Genomic DNA, 20,975 nt, shown 5'->3' on the forward strand with positions numbered 1-20,975 from the left:
CTTAGGTATTTTTACTCTCTTGTTTTCTGAAGATGCAAAAAACTGCTTTTCAGAAAGAAACTCAACATCACATGAAGAGACTCTGTTCTCAGGTTGCCAAACTGGGAAAGCTTTGGTAATTCCACACCTCTTCCTCCCTGGCACATTTGGGTGATGCACTTAGAATATACTTTGAATATATAAACAAGTAAAAACTTAAATTTTCTTGTTAGCGCTTTCACCTGATAATATGTTAATTGTTTTTATAAGGCACTTTGAGAGCAGTTGTCTCGTTTATTGCAGTGCTTGCAACAATTAGAGCTACTTGTTTCTCATTTACAATGGAAAAAGGCACCAGAAGGAATGTGCAGTAGGGTGTCTGTAACTTCTTCACTCCCAAAAAAGGCCAGAAGGGATTTGTTAAGGACTTTAATCTCAAATAGATTAAAGGTCCTGAATTCCTGAGACTGAAAGATAAGTCAAAGGAAAATAGGTTCCAAAAGACAACACCCCCTTGCCTCAGCCTCTCAGCCAGGCTGCTGCTGAGCCATCAGCAGTTGCCTGAGAAACCCCTCAGAGATTCGGACACCAAAAAAACTCTGCCACGCTCTGGCATTAAGGTCTAACAGGTTTTCAGAGCCTGCCTGTGTGGTGAGTTTAGAGGGGAGCAAAGTCTTTATCTGCTTTCTCTCCAGCAGCTGCAGAGCTCCAGGACACGGGCACTGTTTCTTGGGAGGTGCTGAGGGCTGCCTGCATTGTCCTGAGATCCAGGGTGGATCCAGGGTGGATCTCAGCCTCCAAACTCTGACTGACACCTCTGCATCCAGCACTGCAAAGTCTTATTTGAGTTTTCCAAGACAATTTGCCTTTCTTTCCCTCCGTTGTCACCCCCTGAGACCGAAGCCAAAGCTTCAGAAGCTCAGTTGCATCATGTCAGTGCAGAGATGCCCGGACACCAGCTCCACCTGAGCCCCACCAGCCTGTGAGCTCCCCTCCTGTCTCCCTTGGGATGTGCATCCAAAAAATGGAAAAAAATGTCCCCTTTCCCAGATGACCTTCTGGGTGGATCCTGCCCTGTCCCAGCTCCCCATGGCAGCGTGGCAGGAGGAGCAGGGACCTCCCAGCACGGCCACCCCTGGGCTCAGGGCTGCCGGGGGTTGTGAAATTGAGCCGTAAATTTTCGGGATGCCAAATTCGGGACCTCTTGATGGGCTTCTAATTAACAGGCATTAAATGTTCCCTCTATAAATTGCACTTCTTTGTCTCTAAATTGGTGGATAAAACCGTGGCACTTATGAAATATAGGGCTTTTCTCCTTATATTGCTGAGGTTCAAGAAGGAGGAAACCAATTAGGGGAAGGATCCAGCGGTCTCTGCAGCTGAAAGAGCCCACTGGGCTCAGCAGGGTGCCTGATTGAGCAAGAAATGTGAGGTCAGTCCTTATATTTTTCTGAGGAAAAGGGGGACTATAATAAAGATTATTGCAATAATGTCATGCCAGGCCACAGTCTGCGAAGGCACATGTTTCCCTCCTCATTGTCCTTGACAGCAAGAGTTACAGGGGCAGTGGCAGGAAATTTATAATGGCAAGAATTTGGGAATGCAAAGTTCTGTGATTGGTTTTCATCTGTTTCATTCTCTCGGCTTCATGATTTACATGCTGACATTAGGCAGCTAAAGCAGCAGTTACAGAAATAATTGAAGAAATAGTTGAAGAATATAAATTGGGAGTTCTATAAATGGAGTAGAGCAAATGTCCTGGGGTGTGTGATGGGATATATTTTAAATTTTTTTTTTAAGAGTGATAAAAACAGTATTTGGCATGCCTTTTACATGGAATAGTTACAGCTCTCCAAGTCATCTAGAAGCTAGTGCAGGTTTTTGGAGAAACCTAAGGAAAAACAAATACAGCCTAGATTCTGATCTATGACATAAGCTTACTAGAAAAATAGCCTGTGGTTTTTCTAACTCATTAATGGATCTCATCACCGAGGATTGCAGCCATCCTGCCACTTCTGAAAACACAGCCTGTCCTTGAGCCCCAGGCTCAGCACCCCCAGATATTTGGGGGGCTCTGGGCTCATCTGCCCAAGCCCTGCCCTGATGCCTTGTCCCCAACTGCTCCCTGCTCTGGGACCCATTTTACAGCCAGAGAGAGGGAGGAGAAGGTGATAAACTGTTTCTTGCATGGTAAATTCAGTGTGTGCCAGGGCAAAGTCCTGCCCCATCCATGGGTGGAGAGCAGGACTAATGCACTAATTTCAAAGAAGATGGAAACCAGGCTCCATCAATCCCTATCCCCAAACCCAGAGGTTGGAAATTCTTTAGTGCTCACTCTGCAAAGTGATCTGGGGTAAGCATTTTTGCTTCGAAAGGGGAAAAAAAACCCTCTGGAGTTAATATTCTCCCTTTAGCCATCACTTCATTTGTTCAGCTTTCAGCGTGGAGCTGGTATTGCCAGCGAGACCACCTAGCCACAAACCCAGCAGGGAGCTTCCAAAATTCTTCTGAACACTGACTCCTTGTTATAAATTGCAAAGTGGTAATAGCAACAGTGCATATCACATCTGTGCCAGGCTTCAGGCCTGGGAAGCAGCAGCCTCACTACTGCAGAACACAACTTGGAAAGATCCTTTCAGTCCACACATGTATCAGCATTAGCCATTTCTTTGTCAACAAATCCCTTAATACGTAGCCTTTCTATCATGTACAGATGTCCAAAAAATAATGGAATACTGTAGTACAAGATTAAACACTTTAATGTCTGCATATGTGTTGCATGACTCTGAACAATGGTATCATTGTGCGTGTGCAAACAGCCGGGCGAGGGAAGATGGGTTTAATTATCTCCCAAACAGCAGCAAGTTCTTCCTGACTAAGTCAAACTTCAGCTAGCAAGGGCTGCTCAGGACAGAAATCGGTGTTTCTCCCTTCCTGGTGTTCCTAAATTGGTGTTCTGCCAGGGCTGGGGTCAGTGTGGTACCCAGGGCGGTGCGGGAGCCACCTGCTTGCCCAGGAGCCACCACGGAATGTGGTGTGGGCACCAGAGGATGCTGTGAGTCACCACATCCTCTCGCCCCATGTGTCACCCAGGAGCCCTCCAAGTTAAAATTCCCAAGTCTGGTAGATGGCAAAGGGGGAAACAGTGGCTGGGAAGGAAATGACGGAGAGAATCGTGCATGCTGCTGTCTGAATTCAGAGACATTCCCTGCTGGGATTTCTCTGCAGACACTTTGAGGCAATGCTGGATGGTAAAGCCATTTCATTTCAAAGAACATCCATGAAATTTCTGGGCAGGTTAAGCACAGGTAATCCATTTTCTTTCCCGAGTGTGCCCTGATGGGTGCCCACTTAGGCTGTGGTTTCTCTGCTGAAAGCAGAGCCAGATGAGATGAAAGGTATTGTGAAAAATTTACACGTGGGACTGCTCTGAGAACACAAAACTCTCCTAATAGTAAACAGACCCATGGTGGTGTGACTCCTGGTGCTGTTTGCTGTGTCTGCCTGTGTATCTGGGGAAAGCAAAGTTAAATAAGCAGGGAAGAGTTGTGTTTCTACAGAATACCTTATTCACAGCCCTGTCACGTGAAACACAGCAGCACATGGAGCTGCAATCCATCTGCAGCTGCTGTAATGCACTGAGGATTGCTGTGGGATTTGAGTGGTGTGAGGGAATGGAGAATTCGGGGAGGGGTGACAGGGAAAAGAAAAAAAATGGGAGTTCATGAAGTTGTTCCTTTTGACAGACTCCCTCTATTTCTACCTTCATCCTCCTGGAATCCACTATAAGGAAATCTCCTGCAGGGCCTCCCTCTCCAGGCTCTCAGATCCCGTTTCTCTTCCTCCTTTCACAGCAAAGGGGGAACTCGGGGCAGTGCTGACCTGGGGATTCACCCCACCAGCTCTCCCATTCCCAAAACCTTGTTGGGGGCTGTTTTCCAGAGAGGTGAGCTGGGGACTGAGCTGGTGCTGCCAATCCTGTGTCCCCCCAGCTGGGCAGGGCTGTGGCCATCACAGATGTCTCGAGCTGGCTCTGGGAGCAGGGTTAACACAGGCTGCTGTTCACCCTGACAGAGCAGGGCTGTTGTGTCTCTCTGTACCTGAAGATGGGCTGCACCTGGGCAGCAGCTCCTGCAGGGACCCTGGGTGCACAGGGCAGGCTGAGGTGAGTGCCCAGCACCCAAAGGCAGCCTCAGCTCTGCTGCACACCCTGCTCTGGAAATGGCCCTGCAGCCAAACTGAGCAGTGAGCAGAAGGACAGGCAGAAGCTCATGTTGCTCCTGCTTTCTTTTCTCTGTCTGCTCCATGTGGAATGACACAGCCTGAGGGCAGAGGCATGCTGCTGCCTAACACATCCCCCAGATCCTCTGGGTGCAGCTGTGGGAGGTATGTGAAGATGCAGGGGGACATTTTTCTTTTCCCCCTTTGAGGAGAGATGATGGCTACATCACACTGCTCACTGACTTTGCAATTCAAGGCTGCTTCCCTGGCGCTGAGGAATCCGGGAGCTGCATCTGGCCAGGCCAACTTCCCAGGAAAGCTGTGCCAGCCTTAGGTGTGAATTGCGAGTCACACATTTTGCCAGGGCATCCAAGGGTCACGGAGATAGTGGCAGTCTGGGGAGGATTCCTGATGAGGATCAGGCTGAGGTGGCAGCCACAGCACAGAAAAGGGAGGAGGAGAAAGCAGGAGGGTGATGGGTGTCTCAAGGGGGAAGAGGTTGCAGAGCACAAAGAGGGAGAAAAGTTAAGTGGCAATAAGGTTTATTGGGAAAAGTAATCCCCCAGTCCAGACACTTGACAAATGGGGCCCAAGGTGCTTCCTGCAACCTGCTCTGAGACTGAGCAGGTCTCAAAACATCACTGATGCAAAAAACAGCAGCCTGCCCTGACTGCTTGATCACACTGAGCAAATGGAAACATCCCCAGGCCCAAGGAAGGAGAGAGAAGTGGCTGAGCAGATCTGGTCAGAAATAAAGTGTATTCAGCAGGGGAGATAAGAGGCAATGTGAGACTGCTACAGGCAAACCTAAAATGGGGAGAAAAGCCCACAAGGAAAGGACTTGAGGGAAAATGGGAGCTTGCTGGGAGCACAGGCACCTCAATCTGCAACTGGCATGTGCAGGGGGCATGCAAATTAAAATCAAATCTTGTTATACTAATTGTTCAATGCAATGATCTGATCATACAAAGATGTAACAGGATCAATTTTTCCCCCTGCACTCCAGTATCTACACTGGGGCAAAGTAATATGTTTTTAAATAATTTGATAAATTAGGTACTATTCATACAAAACAGCCTGAGTCAGTAATTTTGGGAAGGACACTGCCTGAGCATCTCTGATGTGTTTACACAAAACAGACAGAAATGGCTAAAGGTACCTCTGGTGTCTGGAGAGTGAGTTCCAAATCTTCCCTCCAGGGCCAAAAGAACTTTATGAAAGTTGTGCTCACAATCTGATGCTTTTAAGCTTATATGTTAATTATGTTCTACTACATGATTTTTTCCCAAGCTGTTCTCTGTTTTTTATTATTATTGCAGAATCATTATATAGCATAAAGTTACTTAAGACAGCAAAAGATTCAACACTTGGAAAACTGATAGAGAAAGAAGGGCTGGATTCTGGGCTGGTACAGCTGGTTTAAGGTATTTTAGAAGTAAATGAAATCAAATGAGAATTTATAATCCTTCCTGAGGTCTGGATTCCATCAGACTAAACTCATTAGGCATTAAGGTGCAGGTGCAGCTAAATAAAGGATTGTTCTGCTTTTCTTAATGCCATAGATTTACATCTTGAGTTCAAAATAAAAGTCTTTTAAAAGCACATGTATATGTTGTGCATCTACTGGCAACACTTGAAAGGGAAAGCTCAGCTGATGGAATCTTCAAATGCCTCATTTTTGCCAAAGGAATGTGCCCATTTCTGCACCAGCTGTGCTGAGGGACACGAGTGGAGAAGTGACTGGACATTGGCCTCGTTGGGCTTTTTCATTTCATCTGCATTAGACTTCCTTTCATCTACGGAACGGCTGCCCAAATAAATAGCATAAATCTAATTAATCCTCCTTTCATATTGTATTGCCACAACAATTCCAGCATCCCCCCAAATGCTGCAGGAGTGTGGGCCTACACCTGCACAGGCTCCCTGGGAGGAGCTCAGCAGGAGTTGCAGGGAATCCAGCCTTTTTTGTGGTTTACTGGGATAAAAGGAAAATAATTAAAAACCAGTTTCCCGAGTTTGAAGCCATGCAACTTGCTGGCTTTCTCAGCTGAAATCCCAGATTCTGGTGCTGTTGAGAGAGCAGTTTGTGGGCTATTACAAAATAAGCAGCAGATATCAGGCACAGGCCATCAGATAAGGATCTCAGCCTTTGATTGTGATCAGCAAAATCTCAGCTTGGAATGTACACACTGAGCTGTGCCCTAAGACCACGACCAGCTGGGCCTTTGGAGCTTGTCTGTGCACTGACAAACATCTGCAGCTCTGGGCCAGGAGGGCTGGGAGATTAGGGGACAGCAAACTATTGAGGGGAAAGGTCCTGCTGCCCCAGAGGGGAAATCCCTGCCAGAGCAGGGCTCTCCTTGCACCCAGGCTGCTGCAGCCATTGCCTCTTCCTCAGGTGTTCTGCATGTGGGAGGTCCAGTGGTATTAACACAGTTTATAATTATTAGACAGAAATGAAGTATTTGGAGGGATGTTTTGGAAAATAACCATTAGAAACTTCAGTCACTGCTTACAAAGACGCTGTGGAGTGCCCTTCCTCATGCAAGTGTGACTTCATGACCTAGTTCACATTTTTCTTTGAGATCATCATGTTTTCTCTGTGCTGCCAAGAGAGGCGAGCTCAGGTGGGGCACTGGGTTTGGGACCCGGGACCTGGAGAGGAGGTCACTGCCTGGAATGACCCTCCCTGCCAGCACCACACGTCCTCTCCCTGCCCTTTATCCTGTGATGGGACTCATGGCTTATGCATAGGAGCTTTTTGCTTTCTAGGAACATTTGCTGTGCAACACATTTATTTTATTGAGAAACAGGCAGGCAGCTGTTTGTGCTTTATTAACTCTATACAGCCCTGAGAGCTATGAGTATTGAGGGCCTGGGGGTTGCTGACATCCACATACACTCCCGTTTGCAGATGTAAAATGTTAGTGTCTCAGAGTGACAGCAAGGTTAAACTGCTATTTCAGGAATGTCCTCAGGAAGATAAACATGGTATATTCACGTGTAGGGCATGGGCACGTGTCTGTCCCCTTCACACTCTAAACGTTGGTGGCCCATGCCCCAGGCATAACGGCATCTGAGGGTGAGGCAGAGATTTATTTGCAGTTTAATTCCCACCCACGATCCCTTTTATACAAGAGGAATTTTCTTTTGGTACAAGATAAGCCCATCAGTGACATCAGCAGCACCTAGCCCTGCATACCATAGCCCTGCTGGATTCCTGACACTGAGCCTCTCGCTAGGGCTGGGCCATCCAGGCCTCCTGAGTCAGCCCCTAACAACAGCATTTTCTGTTTTGTTTTGGTTTTTGTGTGTCTTCAAACGCAATTTTGCAACTGCAGTTCTGGGGTAAAAGATCAGCTGTTGAAATACACCCTGGTGTCCTCGCACGGGGCTGCCACCAACGGAGGGAGCGCAGCTCGCATCCCGCTGTGTGCAACTGGCAAAAACAGCCCAGAAGTGAGTGAGTGTGGGGGGTTTGTGAAAGCATCCCTGAAGGAGCAGGAGCACAGAGCACCCTCCTCCAGCTCGCTGTCCTGCCTGCCAGGGAGACTCTCAGTGCATCAGACACGCTGGTTAGATTCACCTCCCTCCTCGGCAGGACTGTCAGTGAAGCAGCTCTCCTCTCACAGCTGCGGACTAATGAGCAAAATGAGTTTTTCTGTTTGCTGAAGAAATGTTTGGGGTTTGCTTGGATGAGTCTCTGCCTCGTTCTGGGTTATTTTGTGTGTTTCTGTATTCCCTGGGTCGGGCTTTAACGCAGCAGAAGGCTCAGGGAGTTCTGTGGGTATGGACTCTAATATTCTGGTAATTTTATTAGTGCATGCCATGGATTGCAGGAACTATTGTATTCAGAGGTCAAAGTTGTGTCCACACCAATGAGAGAAGTTTTACACCACATGTCTGATCTGCTTCTCCTTTTCACCTGTCTCAGGAGACAAATGATTCATCACATAGTGCTGAAATATCTTCATCTCCAGATCTGGGCCAAGATTTAAGAATAGTTACCCAAAAGTTTCTTTTGGAGCTGAGGAGAAAGATCTGTGATGAATGATTCTTTTTCAGTTCTTCTCTCCTGCAGTTTATTACAAGTATATTTGTGTAATTAGGGGGCCCAGTAGTAATGTTGTTAAAATACAAGTGGGCACATTTATTGTTTCCTCCAAAAGGAAACAACTAGTCTCTAGCAGTTCTGGTTTTTCCCTGCCTCAACCAAACATTTACTGTTTTATGTAGCTAGCAGATTGAGGCTAAAGTTACTTCTTTTTTTCCCCTCCTCTTTTATTTCTTTTTGTTAAAAAGAAAAGAAAAAATTCCCTCCATTCTCTTAACAAATGCTGGATTTTTTAAGGATATGGTCAGAAAGGGGAACTTAAACTCAGCATAATGTTTACAGTGCCACACAAGCTTCAGGAAAAGTGATGTGCAGTACTCTTTATTAACATCTAAAAAGTCCCTGTGGGATTATAATGACTGCAGAGTAATAAACAAATAAAAGTAGCACGATTAAATTGTTCAGAATATTTCTAGTGATGGAAGAAGCAGTAAGTTTTAACCTTGAGAACCAAGGGAAGAGCAGCTTGTGGGTAGAACAAATACAATTAGGAGCGGATTCCTCTTAGTGATGACTGGTTATCATTCATGGCATTACAGACAATTGTCTTATATAAATAAATTGTTAAAATATGAATACAATAGAACAGTACCCAAATGTAAGCACCAGAATTCAGAATTTCTAAATTACAGTAATTTTTAATCTTCTGTTTAAATGACAAACCTGAATTTGCTTTCCCTTGTGGTGCCAAAGGACTCAGTACAGGCAGTGGGTGTTCCAGGCACTGACCCAGGGAAACACAGCCAGCCCCATCCCCAGCGCTCACCCAGGAAACAACTCTTCTCCCCATCAGAATTAAAACTCCCAACTACCAATACTGCATTATTTCATGAGCATTTTTAGCACTTCTCCCAGAGCTCTTCTGGTTTCTTCTAAAAAGTTTTACAGCCCCTGAGCTGTGGGAAGAACAATTGGTAAAGCCAGGGGAGCCCCCCCAGCGCCAAGGCAAGGCAGTGGCCAAGGGCAGCATTTGGCCCAGGGGCTCCAGGGCCAGGGCTCAGGCTGATTTACAGCCCCCAGGCTGGGCACAGCACACCATGCCAGCTCCTCAGAGGCTGCCAGGGCTGCTGACTGCACTGCCAGGGTGGCCTGGGGCCAGGCTGGGTGAGGATGCTGGGGCGACATCAGTGGGGCTGGGGTGACATCAGTGAGGATGCTGGGGTGACATCAGTGAGGATGCTGGGCTGACATCAGTGGGGCTGTGAGGAGCTCAGGTGACACCAGTGGGGCTGTGAGGAGCTGTGATTCAGCCCAGCATGGGGAGGCTGCTGCAGAAGCACAGCAAACTCAGTGCTCATTTGAAAAGCTCTCCAGTGCAGCAGGGAAAACCTTCCAGGGTGATGCTCTGTGCAATTATCTGCTCATCTGCTGCTCCCCCAGCACTGAGAGAGCTCCTGCTCACTTTAATTATTGCTTAGGGGGAAGCTGCCTTCCCTCTGCCCTCCTTTTCCTTTTTTTTTTGTTGGTTTTTTTTAAGGAAGGTAGCTTTTAAGAGCTTGCCATGAAGATCTAAGTTAAGGGATTTTCTCCACTACAAAGCCTGCATAGTTTCCCAGGCCAGGTGGACCCGATAGCACTGACTGCATGCTGAAAAATCTCATCCCCACCCTTCAGGCACTTTAATTGTAAGCCTTTCCAGATACACTGGATAAACACTGTCAAAATGAACCTGAAAGGGTTGTTGTTGTTGGTTTAGCCCTTAAATAATTATGAGTTTGTCTGTCTAATTACAACATAATCTTGTTTAAACTTGGATGGCTATTTGCAGTATCTCTTAAATGAGGTGGAAGCAGAAACACAGAAGAAAAAAAAAAAAGAAAATTCACAGTTCTTCCACTTTAGGAGAAGAAAAAAAGGAGCTTTTACTCCTGTACAACTTAATTCAACCTGACAACAAAACACTCTAACTTGGAAGCTACTGTGGTAGGATAAGGATGATAAAGAATAGTGTGGAACCTCCGAGATGCAACAGAAACTTAATCCTCCGCAGATAATATTTTTCAAACAGTTTAGAAATAGTTTAAGGTAATTTACGGGAAGACTTGAGTGACAAAGCACATTACTTGAAGTGCCTTTCCTTCACTAGGCACTTTCTAAATTCTTTCTCTTTCATTTCTTTACTCTCAGGAGACTTTTAAATCCAGTGAACCAAAACAACACTTTGTTTGTTGGTATAGCACGGGGCTGGCACAGATGGCAGACACTGCACCTGTTCCAATAAACTGGGGAAATGGAGAGATAAACCATAGCACTCATTAAGGGGAATCTACTGAAACATGAACAATTTGTATTTTGAATATCTTCCAGGAGTTAAAGGAGAAATACATAAACAAGACTTATTTTTACCATTATCAGTTTAAAATAAACTTTGTTTAAAGGGAACTTCACATTTGGTTTGTGAACAAAGGCAGACATACCACTAAAGAATTATGATAATGCTTGATTTTCTTTAAGAAAGGCAAATGATTTTATCTAGCTGCTACTATTCTGCTAAAGAAAAATTACCTGTTGGCACTTAAACTAAAATCAGTTAATTCCCCTCTTCCTTAGTAGTGGCAGCTTTTTTTGCTTTTGCATTTTCTCACGTTGAGTAATATCACATTCTTACAATCTACTTCAGAATGATCAGAGGAACAACATAAACTAAAGTCCATCTGCTCATCTATTAATAAATAACTAAAATTATTGGGGGGTGTTGGGGGGAATTGTTTGGATCGTTAGCCACAAAGTTCCCTGCAAAACAGCTTTTTGCTGGGCACAAGGAATATGCTGTGTAGTATCTGACAGATTATTAAAAATTCTGAAACAGGAAGAAACATTGAGTAACAGTTCCTCTCAGAGGATAAATTTCTTCAAACATTTGCCTTGATCATCAGAGCTTGTGCTGTTCAACATGCCATACATCTCCCTCAATTTCTCTCTCTCACACACACAGAGCATTAAATACAAAATGTCATGAAAATTCCTAAGTATCATTTAATGTTGGCAGCCCTGCACTGTAAAGCCATTTATATAAAACTGTGGTTGGCAGCTCTCACTCTTCCATGGGAACAAATTAACATTGGCATTCCAAACACAGGAAAGTAAGGAAATTAGAAACACAGTTTATATTTGGCCAGTGCTTTGAAATACTGTACCATGCTACTGATGTCAATTAATGAAAAGCAGAGTTTTGCGGAGAGGGTCTGGTTTTGAAACACATTAACACACGTTAAACATGTTTGCACAGGAACTGGATTGTAAGCATCTTGGTTCCAAAACAATAAAGCAATTACACTAAAACTTGTAGTCTCAAAGTTGCCATTAATTCAATCCACTCAGTCTGGATTTTCACTGACTCTGAGATGTAGATGGCACAAATGTTTAAAAAAGGGGCAAGGCACAGTGTGGTGGGGGTCACAGCCAGGATGGCTTCTCTGTAACCTGCTGTAAATCAGGTATATTTACGTGTAAATAAAGGAATTGTAGAACATACACCCAAATACAGGGGGGTGCTCAGCAAACTTTGTGGTCCTCATCAATGAAACAAGGATTTCCAAAAGGGCTTTTTGAATTAGAATCAGTTCGATCTTTGCTACCTGCAACCTTTTTTGTAGCAAAGATTTTTACTGACAAAACCTTCAACACCAAAAAAATCTAGATGGCAGTTTATCTCCTGGCACAACTCCACTAACTTCAGTGGAATTACTCCAGCGCGGAATTTGGCCCTGCAGCCTTTACAAGGCGCTGTTTATTTGTACTATGATTCAGATATTTTGATACCAGGAATCTTTCAGCACTGAAGTTTCTCCATATGAAATATGTCTTGTATTAAGAAATATCAGTTTCACATTTTTGTCAAACATTATTTGCTAAATTCTGCTTGTTGCAAGGATGGGAATTCAGCTGTAGTTCAACAACACGGATCGGGCTAATAATAATGATAAGCAGTGACTAATAGGAGCTGGTTCGTGTTTTGATTGTTTGCAGCAAAGGAGACTTCCTTCAGAAACAATTTCAAGATTAGGAGAGAAAACTCTGTGAAGCTCAAGCAGAAACTACTGCATGCTCATTATTTCAACACAGGGGCACTTCTTTGGCCCAATTCTGCTCTCATTGGTGCTCGTGTAAATCAAGAGGGAGTTTATGGGAATTACTTTGGACGTAGAGTTGTATAAATGAGACCACAGGGCCAGCTTCAGTAGAAATTTGACAATTTACACCAATGAAGACCTAGCCAAGAATTTTCTCTTGGGTTTCCATTTTTCCAAACTTAAGCATGTGCAGAACTTTATCCATGCGATTAGTCCTTGTGTGTAGTCTCGTTTGTTTCAAACAGTTGAGAAGGAAAATCTTCATCCTGAAACTAATTTAAACAGCTCTCTCATTTCTTTAGAAGTTTCTTCCATTTAGAGAAGAAATATACATACATAAAATAGCATATTTTATTTATACATAGTAATGGTATATATTTTTGATATATATATGTAGTTAATTCATAAAAGTATTTTGATGTAGGCCCTAGAGAGGAGAACTGGAAAGGGTTTAAAATATCATGGTCTCTTGATGCTCTATATCAACAGGTAGTCTCCTTATCTGGCACGCTATCAAAATTTGCTTACTTGTGTTCTTGCTCAGACGACTTCATCCATCATTGCAACTTCTCACTGGTATTCATCCAGTAAGGACAATTTAGAGGCATAAAACGAAATGTGTTATCATTTTAACCACGAATTAACAGTTTCCACATAAATATTAGCATTTCCTCACTTGGTTCAGGGATAGCAGCCCTAATGGCACTAACCGTATATTTGATTTAAACTAATTAAAAACACGGCCTCTTGCAATTTAATATATTGATTTTACCAGTGGGACTTAAATCTTTTATAATAAGTGTACACAGCTGCAGCACTCACCCACCGCCACTCTCAAACCTAATCCCTGCATTCCTCCTGACAATAACATGACAGGATCCACACATCCCAGTATTAGCCTTAACCCCAGTGACACTGCCAGAATGTATTAAACTAAAACATCACAGTGTCCTATTTAAAAGGAGCCTGTCAACGGCTCTGACTGGGCTTTAATAGTTATAATCTTTTTTTTTAATTAATGTTTCCAACCACTTGTGTAACCTTCTCTCACACGTCTCTCCCCGCCGACCCGAAAATGTGTTTCAGGCTTATTTCCAGGGAATGTAGTGCCTGGTTTTGTGCTGCCTGTCCAGAGGCCATTAAAGCTCCTTTGCAGGGGGAGTGCTGGGACACACACAGAGACACAGGCATGGCACAACTGGGGGCACTGGGAGCAGGTCCTGCACGCTCCACTGGTGCCCAGCTCCCGTTACCGGCATCACAAGACCCGGCCATCAAGGCTTGTCTCCTTCAAAGCCCTTTGAGAGCTGTTGTGTTTTGGCTTCTAAACTGCAGCTCACAGAGGGGGATTCACCCCCCCAGGACAGCCTGTGTGGGAACAGAGCAAAGACCCTGCTCTGGGATAAATCTGCTGTGTGCCAGCGGATGGGGACAATTTCCAGGTCCTTTTTCCTTGCGTAAGGACATCTGTCCTTGGCTGCTCCTTTCTCTGCTGCCAGCAAAGCCACATGGCAGAGGTAAATAGTTCCTGTCCTGCTCTGCTATTTTACTCCTGGAAATTAGAAAATTAATTAAATTCTCTCTGGAATGGGTCTGCACATTCAGAGAATACCTGCTGGTCACTTGCTGCATGGTCCTTCATACCTTGATATGGCTTTCTGCCTTAGCCAGTGTTACACCACCAAGGGCTGCACATATCCACACTGCCCAAAACAATTACAGGATGTACCTGTTCAGGCTTGAGAGCTTTTAACATCGTTAGGTGGAAGAGAGGAAAAAAAAAAGCCAAGGGCTTGGCCTAATGTATGGACAAACCATGTGATCGGGACCAGGCATCCAGGGCTAACTTTTAATCTGCTTTGTTTCAAGTGGGAAATATGTGAAGATCAAATAAGTTCAAATCCAGGTCAAATATCCTTGAAAATCTTTGATTTATACAAGCAGGAAAATGAGGTTTAAAAGAAGTGATTATGAAAGGGTTACTAAAAACACAGCTGTACTCGTACTCTTATATCTGAGGCTCTCCAAAGAAAAACTGTGTGACATCTATATTAACCTTTGGCTGTACACCAATGAAGGCCTGTAGTGAGCTGGAATGCAAGGCAGCCCCTTCCAAATTTTAACACAAGCCAGGTTACAGCTGCAAATGCCTGCAGCCCGTGCTCACTTTATAAAGTATTCCCCGAAGGAAATTTTTTAACTGTTATAGAATCTTTTTCTAATACCCTACAGTGTTAAAGCCTGTTATTAAAGGGCAAAGAGATGGTTCTCTATGCCAAACACTTGTCAACAAAAAGGACAGCCAGATGGTATGAAATAAAAGGAAACTTGGGGGCTCTTCAGCTTCTTGATTTATATTAACAAAAGCCACTTTCAAGTGCTCCTTCCAAGAATGACTAATTCCCCCCCCACTTCTTTTTTTGCCAGGATTAAACAACGTTGTTCATTTTATAATCAACCACGAGACAAATTAACAAATTGCGTATCACTTGTGCCGACTCTTTTAAGAATATTCTAAGCAAGTCTGTTTACCAAGGCAAGTTTACCAGCATAAGGACTATGCAATTATTTTTAGAAGAGAAGGCCTAAGTCATCTAGAGGATGTTTACTCCTTAGCTGCTGTTTATAAACTGAAATTAAACTTGTGCAGAAAATGCTTTGCGTTTTTTCAGTTCCTAAAATGGATCAGTTTGTAAACTGCATTGGACGGGATCTGAAATTAAATTCCAAATGCTAAAATTATAGTAATAAATTTTACAAAATTAACCAGTAATTAACTGGCTAACTTAGTCAGACCACTGTGGCTAAATTCTCTTTTAATTTACAAATAACTTCATGCTTGACACAACTCCATTCCCCATTCATCTTAGCACAGGTGTAAGCTAAGACAAAATGTAGCCTGTAAATTAACTGGTTATAAATCTAAATCTAATTAGTTGTCGGGATTTTACAGTAAGTAAAACTTTGCTACATACAAAGCTCCCTCAAAACAGAGAACCTGTATTCTGGTTCCTCCCTACCAATACCCAGCATAAATTTTCTGGACTAAATATACACAGTATCTCCATAGAAATCAATGTGTGTGGGGTTTGTTGTTGGGGTTTTTACTATGTAGCCCAGTAAATCTTGCAATGTAGTTTTTTAAAAAATATTATTCCCTCTAAAGTTGTAAAACTAGATGGATTAAAAATATGAATAAGGCAAAAAAAGTGCTTTTGTAGATTAGCATTTGGAAGCCTGTAATTACCGTTTTTTATTGACTGAAATTTCAAAGTATTATTTCTTTATTCACTTTTACTTCCTCCATGCTAAAATGAAACTTTATTATGCTGTGACACTTCCTCATTGTGATGGCTCTGGTATAGTAATAAAAGCCTACCTGTGAAATGCAATGCTCACAGAGTATCTCTTACAAAAGTAGGACACAGTTTACTACAGTCTGCATTTAGGAATTCAGCTCTGCTTTAAAAGGGATCATTGTAGAAAGTCTCCACAAAAATTCAGTTCTACAATAGATCTTCTAATTTTCCCTGAATGTCATAGAAAACTGTACGTCTCAAAGCAGGTGTTGTGTTTGATTATATACGGAGTGAGTGGCTGCTCTAATTCATTAAAACTTCCATAAACAAGCCTGCCTTTGTCCTATAAAGATGAAAGAGCAATGACTATAATGGGATGAAAGGTGTGCACAGCGATGAAGAAAGCTATTATAGATCTGTGTCCTTTTTAAACTCGTCCTGGCATGCACTGTTGACAAGGGAACAAAACAGCACAGATAAACCTCCAAAATGTGCATTGCTGGCCGTAATTCCACCTGGCCTGAAAACTACTGGGCTTTGCTTGTGCTCTTACTACTCCCTGACCATGCTGACAGCAATTAAATAAAATAATCATTTAGGATTTTGCATGAAGAACACTCTTGCATTTCTAAGCTGACAACAAGCCTGGCAGGTTGAAATGAATGAATAAATCCATTGCAGTCACCAAACTGCATCAGGATGTCGATTTTCGGGGGTTATGGCTTACACAGGTGAAACCTGCTCCATACAAAGTTCTCATGTAGACACAGACGTATCCAAAATGTAACTTTTATTTCACATTTGTGGATCGATTCCACTCCTTTGTACTCAAAATCATCAGTGGCCTAAATATTAATTCTTTCTTATAACTCTTTCATGAGCTGACAAGGAGACTCTTCCTTGCATCGGCAATGTGGGACCGGAGCGCGGCAGTTTCACTGGTGATTCAGTAAATTACTACACCTGAGGAGCAGAGCTAAACTCCCTCCCATTATGTACTTACATGTTTCATAGGGTTCTTTCCTCTCTACTGAAATGGAAAGCAAAGAGTGAATTTCACTGTTGTTAGTTGAACATCTTTTGTCTTCTGCTCAGGGCTCTCCTTGCACTCAGTGTAGGACCCAAGAACCACAGAGAACAGTGTTAGCAAGGTCACCCTTATCTTTAAAGTCAAATATTTGACTGCTATTGGTACTTTTGACTGCTCAAATATTTGATTTTAAATGTATCATTGCTCATCGGCTTAAGTATCCAGCAGCGACTAGACAAACACTGTAATTCCAAATGGAAAGCACCAGCCCTCATAGAGCACAGCCCCCGGGCCAGATGTAATTCCGTGCTTCCCACTGTGAAGCTTATGGCAGTTAATAAGGAGGCGCAGCTCATGCAAACTAGAGCTCTCCCACAGCGTCCGTGGCTCCTTATCATGCAGGAATTGTGCCGGGATGGCTACCGTGTCTAATAATTATTAACGTGTGTCACAGAGCCTCTGCAGCTGCCGAGCTTTTCAAGTTAGTTAAAGTGCTGGGATTAGAGAGGTGGCGGTTTAGGTGGTGATTTAATCTTTGCTGCCTCTGAAGTTCCAGACAGTGCAAGTGTCCAGAACAGTGACATCCATAAAGGTGTTAATGGATTTGTTGGAGATGGGGGTCTGTAATTTCCCGGCAGGTTATGTGCCAGAGGTGTGCTCCTCTTGCACTCGGCGTTTCCCTTTGTTTGGGACAAAGTCTGAGCTGATCTTGTTTTGGAAATACGATTCAGGTTCTGCCTTGAACTTGCAGGCACCCAATCTGTACGTGTGTGGTTTGAGAGCCGCACATGATGAGGTCTAAAAACGGATAGAGCGAGCCAGGTCTATAATTATATATTTAAAATAGAATGCGCACCCTGACAATGTTTTACTCAAACCCGGCCAAGTCAGTCCACATGGGTGTGCAATCTACAGCGAGCAAATAGAAATCAGATTGGGCCGTGGCATCCAATTAGGGAGGCCTAGTGAGGCGCATACAAAGCGTGCCAACTCTTGTATCGTTTGCATAAACCCATCCACATGTGCTTGTGAAAAGAGGCGAGTTAGCGGCATAAACCGGGGTCAACAGGAAAAGCTGCAGGAGTAAATAAGGATTTACTGTGGAATCCCTCCCAAGCCATTAGGAGAACATGTGCGAGCAGCTCAGCCCCTCCGGCCGAGGGAGCGCGGCGCTGGGATGCCGCAGGGAACCGTCCCAACCATCCGTCCCCGCAGCCCCGGTGGCTCCGCATCCCGCAGGAGCAGCGGGAGCTGTGCGGGACCCGTTCCTGCTCCTGCCTGGGTTTCGTGTCTTCCTTGGCGGGGAGGGATGTGGAGCAGACCGGCTAATCGTCCTGTTTAACTCCTACCTGCAAATCCCATTTCTGACGCGCAGCAACTATCAAAGGGAGCAGACGACAAAGACCTCAGTGTGTCGGCGTGTGTGGAGCGTGGGGAGGGCTCGTGGCTGTCCAAATGCTGCGAGGGGAAGTCAGAGCCCTCTCCCCGTCGATGCCACTCAATTACCGCCTGGCAAAGCAGCCACCCTGCCGAGGGCCGCTACCTGCCCTTCCTTGCCCAGGTGAGCTGTCACCCACCTGACCCGCTGGGAAACAGCTCCCAACCGGGGCCACCTGCGCCACCAGCCTCTGTCCTCCCTTCGGGGGCCAGGTCCCCGCTCCAGCCTCCCCCTGGTGCGGTTCCCTGCCCGGTTGCCCCGGACCCAGCCCCGCCGAGACCGGCACTCACCCAAGTTGACGAAGCTCATGACCATGTCAGCTTCGGTGAGGAAGTTGCTGTCCTGCAGGCTGGCCAGAGGCGGCCCCTGGGTGCTGAAGATGGGCTTGTAGGGGTAAGAGAAGCCCTCGCCGTCCTCGGCGGCGGCCCCGGCCGCCCCCTCCTCCACGGACATGGCATTGTAAAGGTCCAGCATGAACATGGGGGCCGAGTTGTGCTTGCCGTGGAGGTGCGGCCGCGGGCGGTGCGGCAGGCCGAGGATGGAGAGGATCTCCCGCTGCATCTCGCGGCGCTCGGGGCCGCGCAGCCGCCGGTGGATGAAGCTGGAGTGCACCTCGTTGTCCACCGTGAAGTCGGCGAGCACGCAGCGCAGCCAGAGGGCGGGCGCGGCGGCGCCCAGCACCAGCAGCCAGGAGGCGGGCTGCCCGCGCCCCGCCACCGGCATCGCGGCGCGGCGGCGGCGGCTGCGGGGCGGCGCGGGGGGCGCGGGGCTGCCCCGCCGCGGGACGCGCCCCGCCACCGGCATGCGCGGGGGGCGCGGACGGACGGACGGACGGACGGGCGGCCCCGCGCTCAGCCCCCGCGGAGGCGCCGCAGCCCGCTCATGGCCCGGGGCGGCGGCGGCGGCGGCGGGGGCTGATCAGCGGCACCGGCCCATGGACGGGGCGGCGGCGGCGGCGGCGGCCCGAGGCGCTTCCCCCGGCGGTGGCGGCGGCAGCGGGAGCGGAGCGCTGTGCCCGCGTCCCGCACGCCGCGGCGGAGCCGTGTGAGCGGCGCGGCTCGGCGGGGAGCGGCGGGAGGGTGTCTCTGGTGGGAGGAGCAGGCAGCAAAACCCAAGCGCTCTCTCTCGCTCGCCCGCTCCAAACCGCTTGGGAGAGAAAATCCCTGAACTGCCTCGAGGAGGGACGTCTGCTCAGGTTGCTTTTCAGGATGTTTGTGGAGGCTGCGGGCTCGGCGAGAGGCTGAGCCGGTCCCGAGCGCCTAAATTGCCGTGAACGTCATTAAGGAGAAGACAGCCCAGGAGAGAGGGCGGTTTATGTATAAGGAAGGGGCCCAAACTCCCACAGACTTTATAGATGCGAGTACATCGGCTGTCTGCGCAAGCAGGCGTACACACTTTTTTTCCTGCCTACTCTTTTTTTTTTTTTTTTTTTAATTCGGATTAGAAGAGACTGCCCGTGACAAAACAAACTCCATTAAATAATTTAAAACGTGATGATTATATATTCACCTACATAGACACGTATGTGTGTCTCTGTGCACAGAGCCCCGGGTCACTTTTTCCAGCTGGCAGTGGGAAGAGTTAATGGAGAAGCGTTAGAAATCCGAAGGGGGAGATATTCTCTAAGAATGGTAAAACCAGGAACATTTACTTGAAATGAAACTATCGACCTGTCCACACGGGTGGTTTATGCCATTCCATTACCCTGCACCTTTGCCTTCCCATTTCCTTCTGCTCCTGGTACATGCCATTTTGGGATATTGCCTTAAAATAGATTGTCAGCTTCTTAAAGCAATTCAACTCAGTGGGTGCAATATCTACAGTAACAGAGCTCCAGTCCCAATTAGCCCAGGTAGATGTCTGCTACAACAGTAATTAATAATAATAATAATATCAGATGACAAATGTAAACTAATGCTTCCCAAATCTTACTTGGAAAGAAGGGGAAGCCAGGATGGTGTATTTCAGTCACTGAATTAAACCTGAGGTAAACTCAGAAATCATACATATATACATTAAGTTTATGTTGACATTAATTCCTTGGGCAAAAGAGAAAGAAGAGGGGTGGAGGATAAAGCAGGTCAGTGTTTTTGGAGATTGGTCAGTGTTTTGATAGATTGTCCCGTTAATATTTTCAGACGAGCAACATCTGATAGTATCCAGCACCAGATCCTGCAACTCTTTTGGAAACTAATATTCAGCACTTCTTTTAGTTCTTTATGTTTCAAATATGTTTCAAATACTGGCTACAGCAGGTAGCCAGTCAAAAAACTGTATGGGAACCATGATGAATGATATAATGTGTTTGTATGCATGCATGTGCACCTCTTAATAACAGGGAAACTGAGGCATCACATAGAAATGACTCATGGCACTATTGAAATTGTGGTGGAACCAGCATTAAGCCCTCAGCTCAGACCTAACACATGTTTAGGAATGGTCCAAGCTCAGGGAGGATGGAGGGGGCAGAGAGGTTGTGGAGCTACATCCACCTTAGGTAACAAGAAAGCACTTGCTACACTCACTGGTGCTGCTCAAAAATCTGCCATGTAGCTGCATTCCCAGCGCTCCCCATGGGTGGAAGCACCAGTACCCAGCAGCCGAATTTTGGCTGCCCAGTTAAGATCAAACTCTCCAACATCTTTTGTACTTCCTGAGGAGCAGCACTAACCTGCTCTTCACCACAAAATTTGCCTAAATTTCTTCCTTGGTGAGGGTGTGGTTTCTAGATCAATTTAAGCTGATTTAAAGCCAGGCTCCCCCTGAGAAAGATCTTTGTTTTCTCATCCCACCCCAGCCTGGACCTTCAGCTGTGCAACCC

At 45.8% G+C, this 20,975-nt stretch overlaps 1 protein-coding gene across 1 annotated transcript in view; it reads right to left on the reverse strand.

Moving 5' to 3' along the window:
* Window positions 1–19,377, reverse strand: part of BMP7 (bone morphogenetic protein 7) — a 40,993-nt gene extending 21,616 nt beyond the window's left edge. The window contains exon 1 of the mRNA XM_084218033.1: window positions 18,445–19,377. Within this exon, the coding sequence (XP_084074159.1) occupies window positions 18,445–18,958 (514 nt within the window). The 5' untranslated portion in view covers window positions 18,959–19,377. The remainder of the gene's footprint in view (window positions 1–18,444) is intronic.
* Window positions 19,378–20,975: the final 1,598 nt, after the last annotated feature.

Source organism: Fringilla coelebs, assembly GCF_963513975.1.
Source record: "Fringilla coelebs genome assembly, chromosome: 18".
Taxonomy (NCBI): domain Eukaryota; kingdom Metazoa; phylum Chordata; class Aves; order Passeriformes; family Fringillidae; genus Fringilla; species Fringilla coelebs.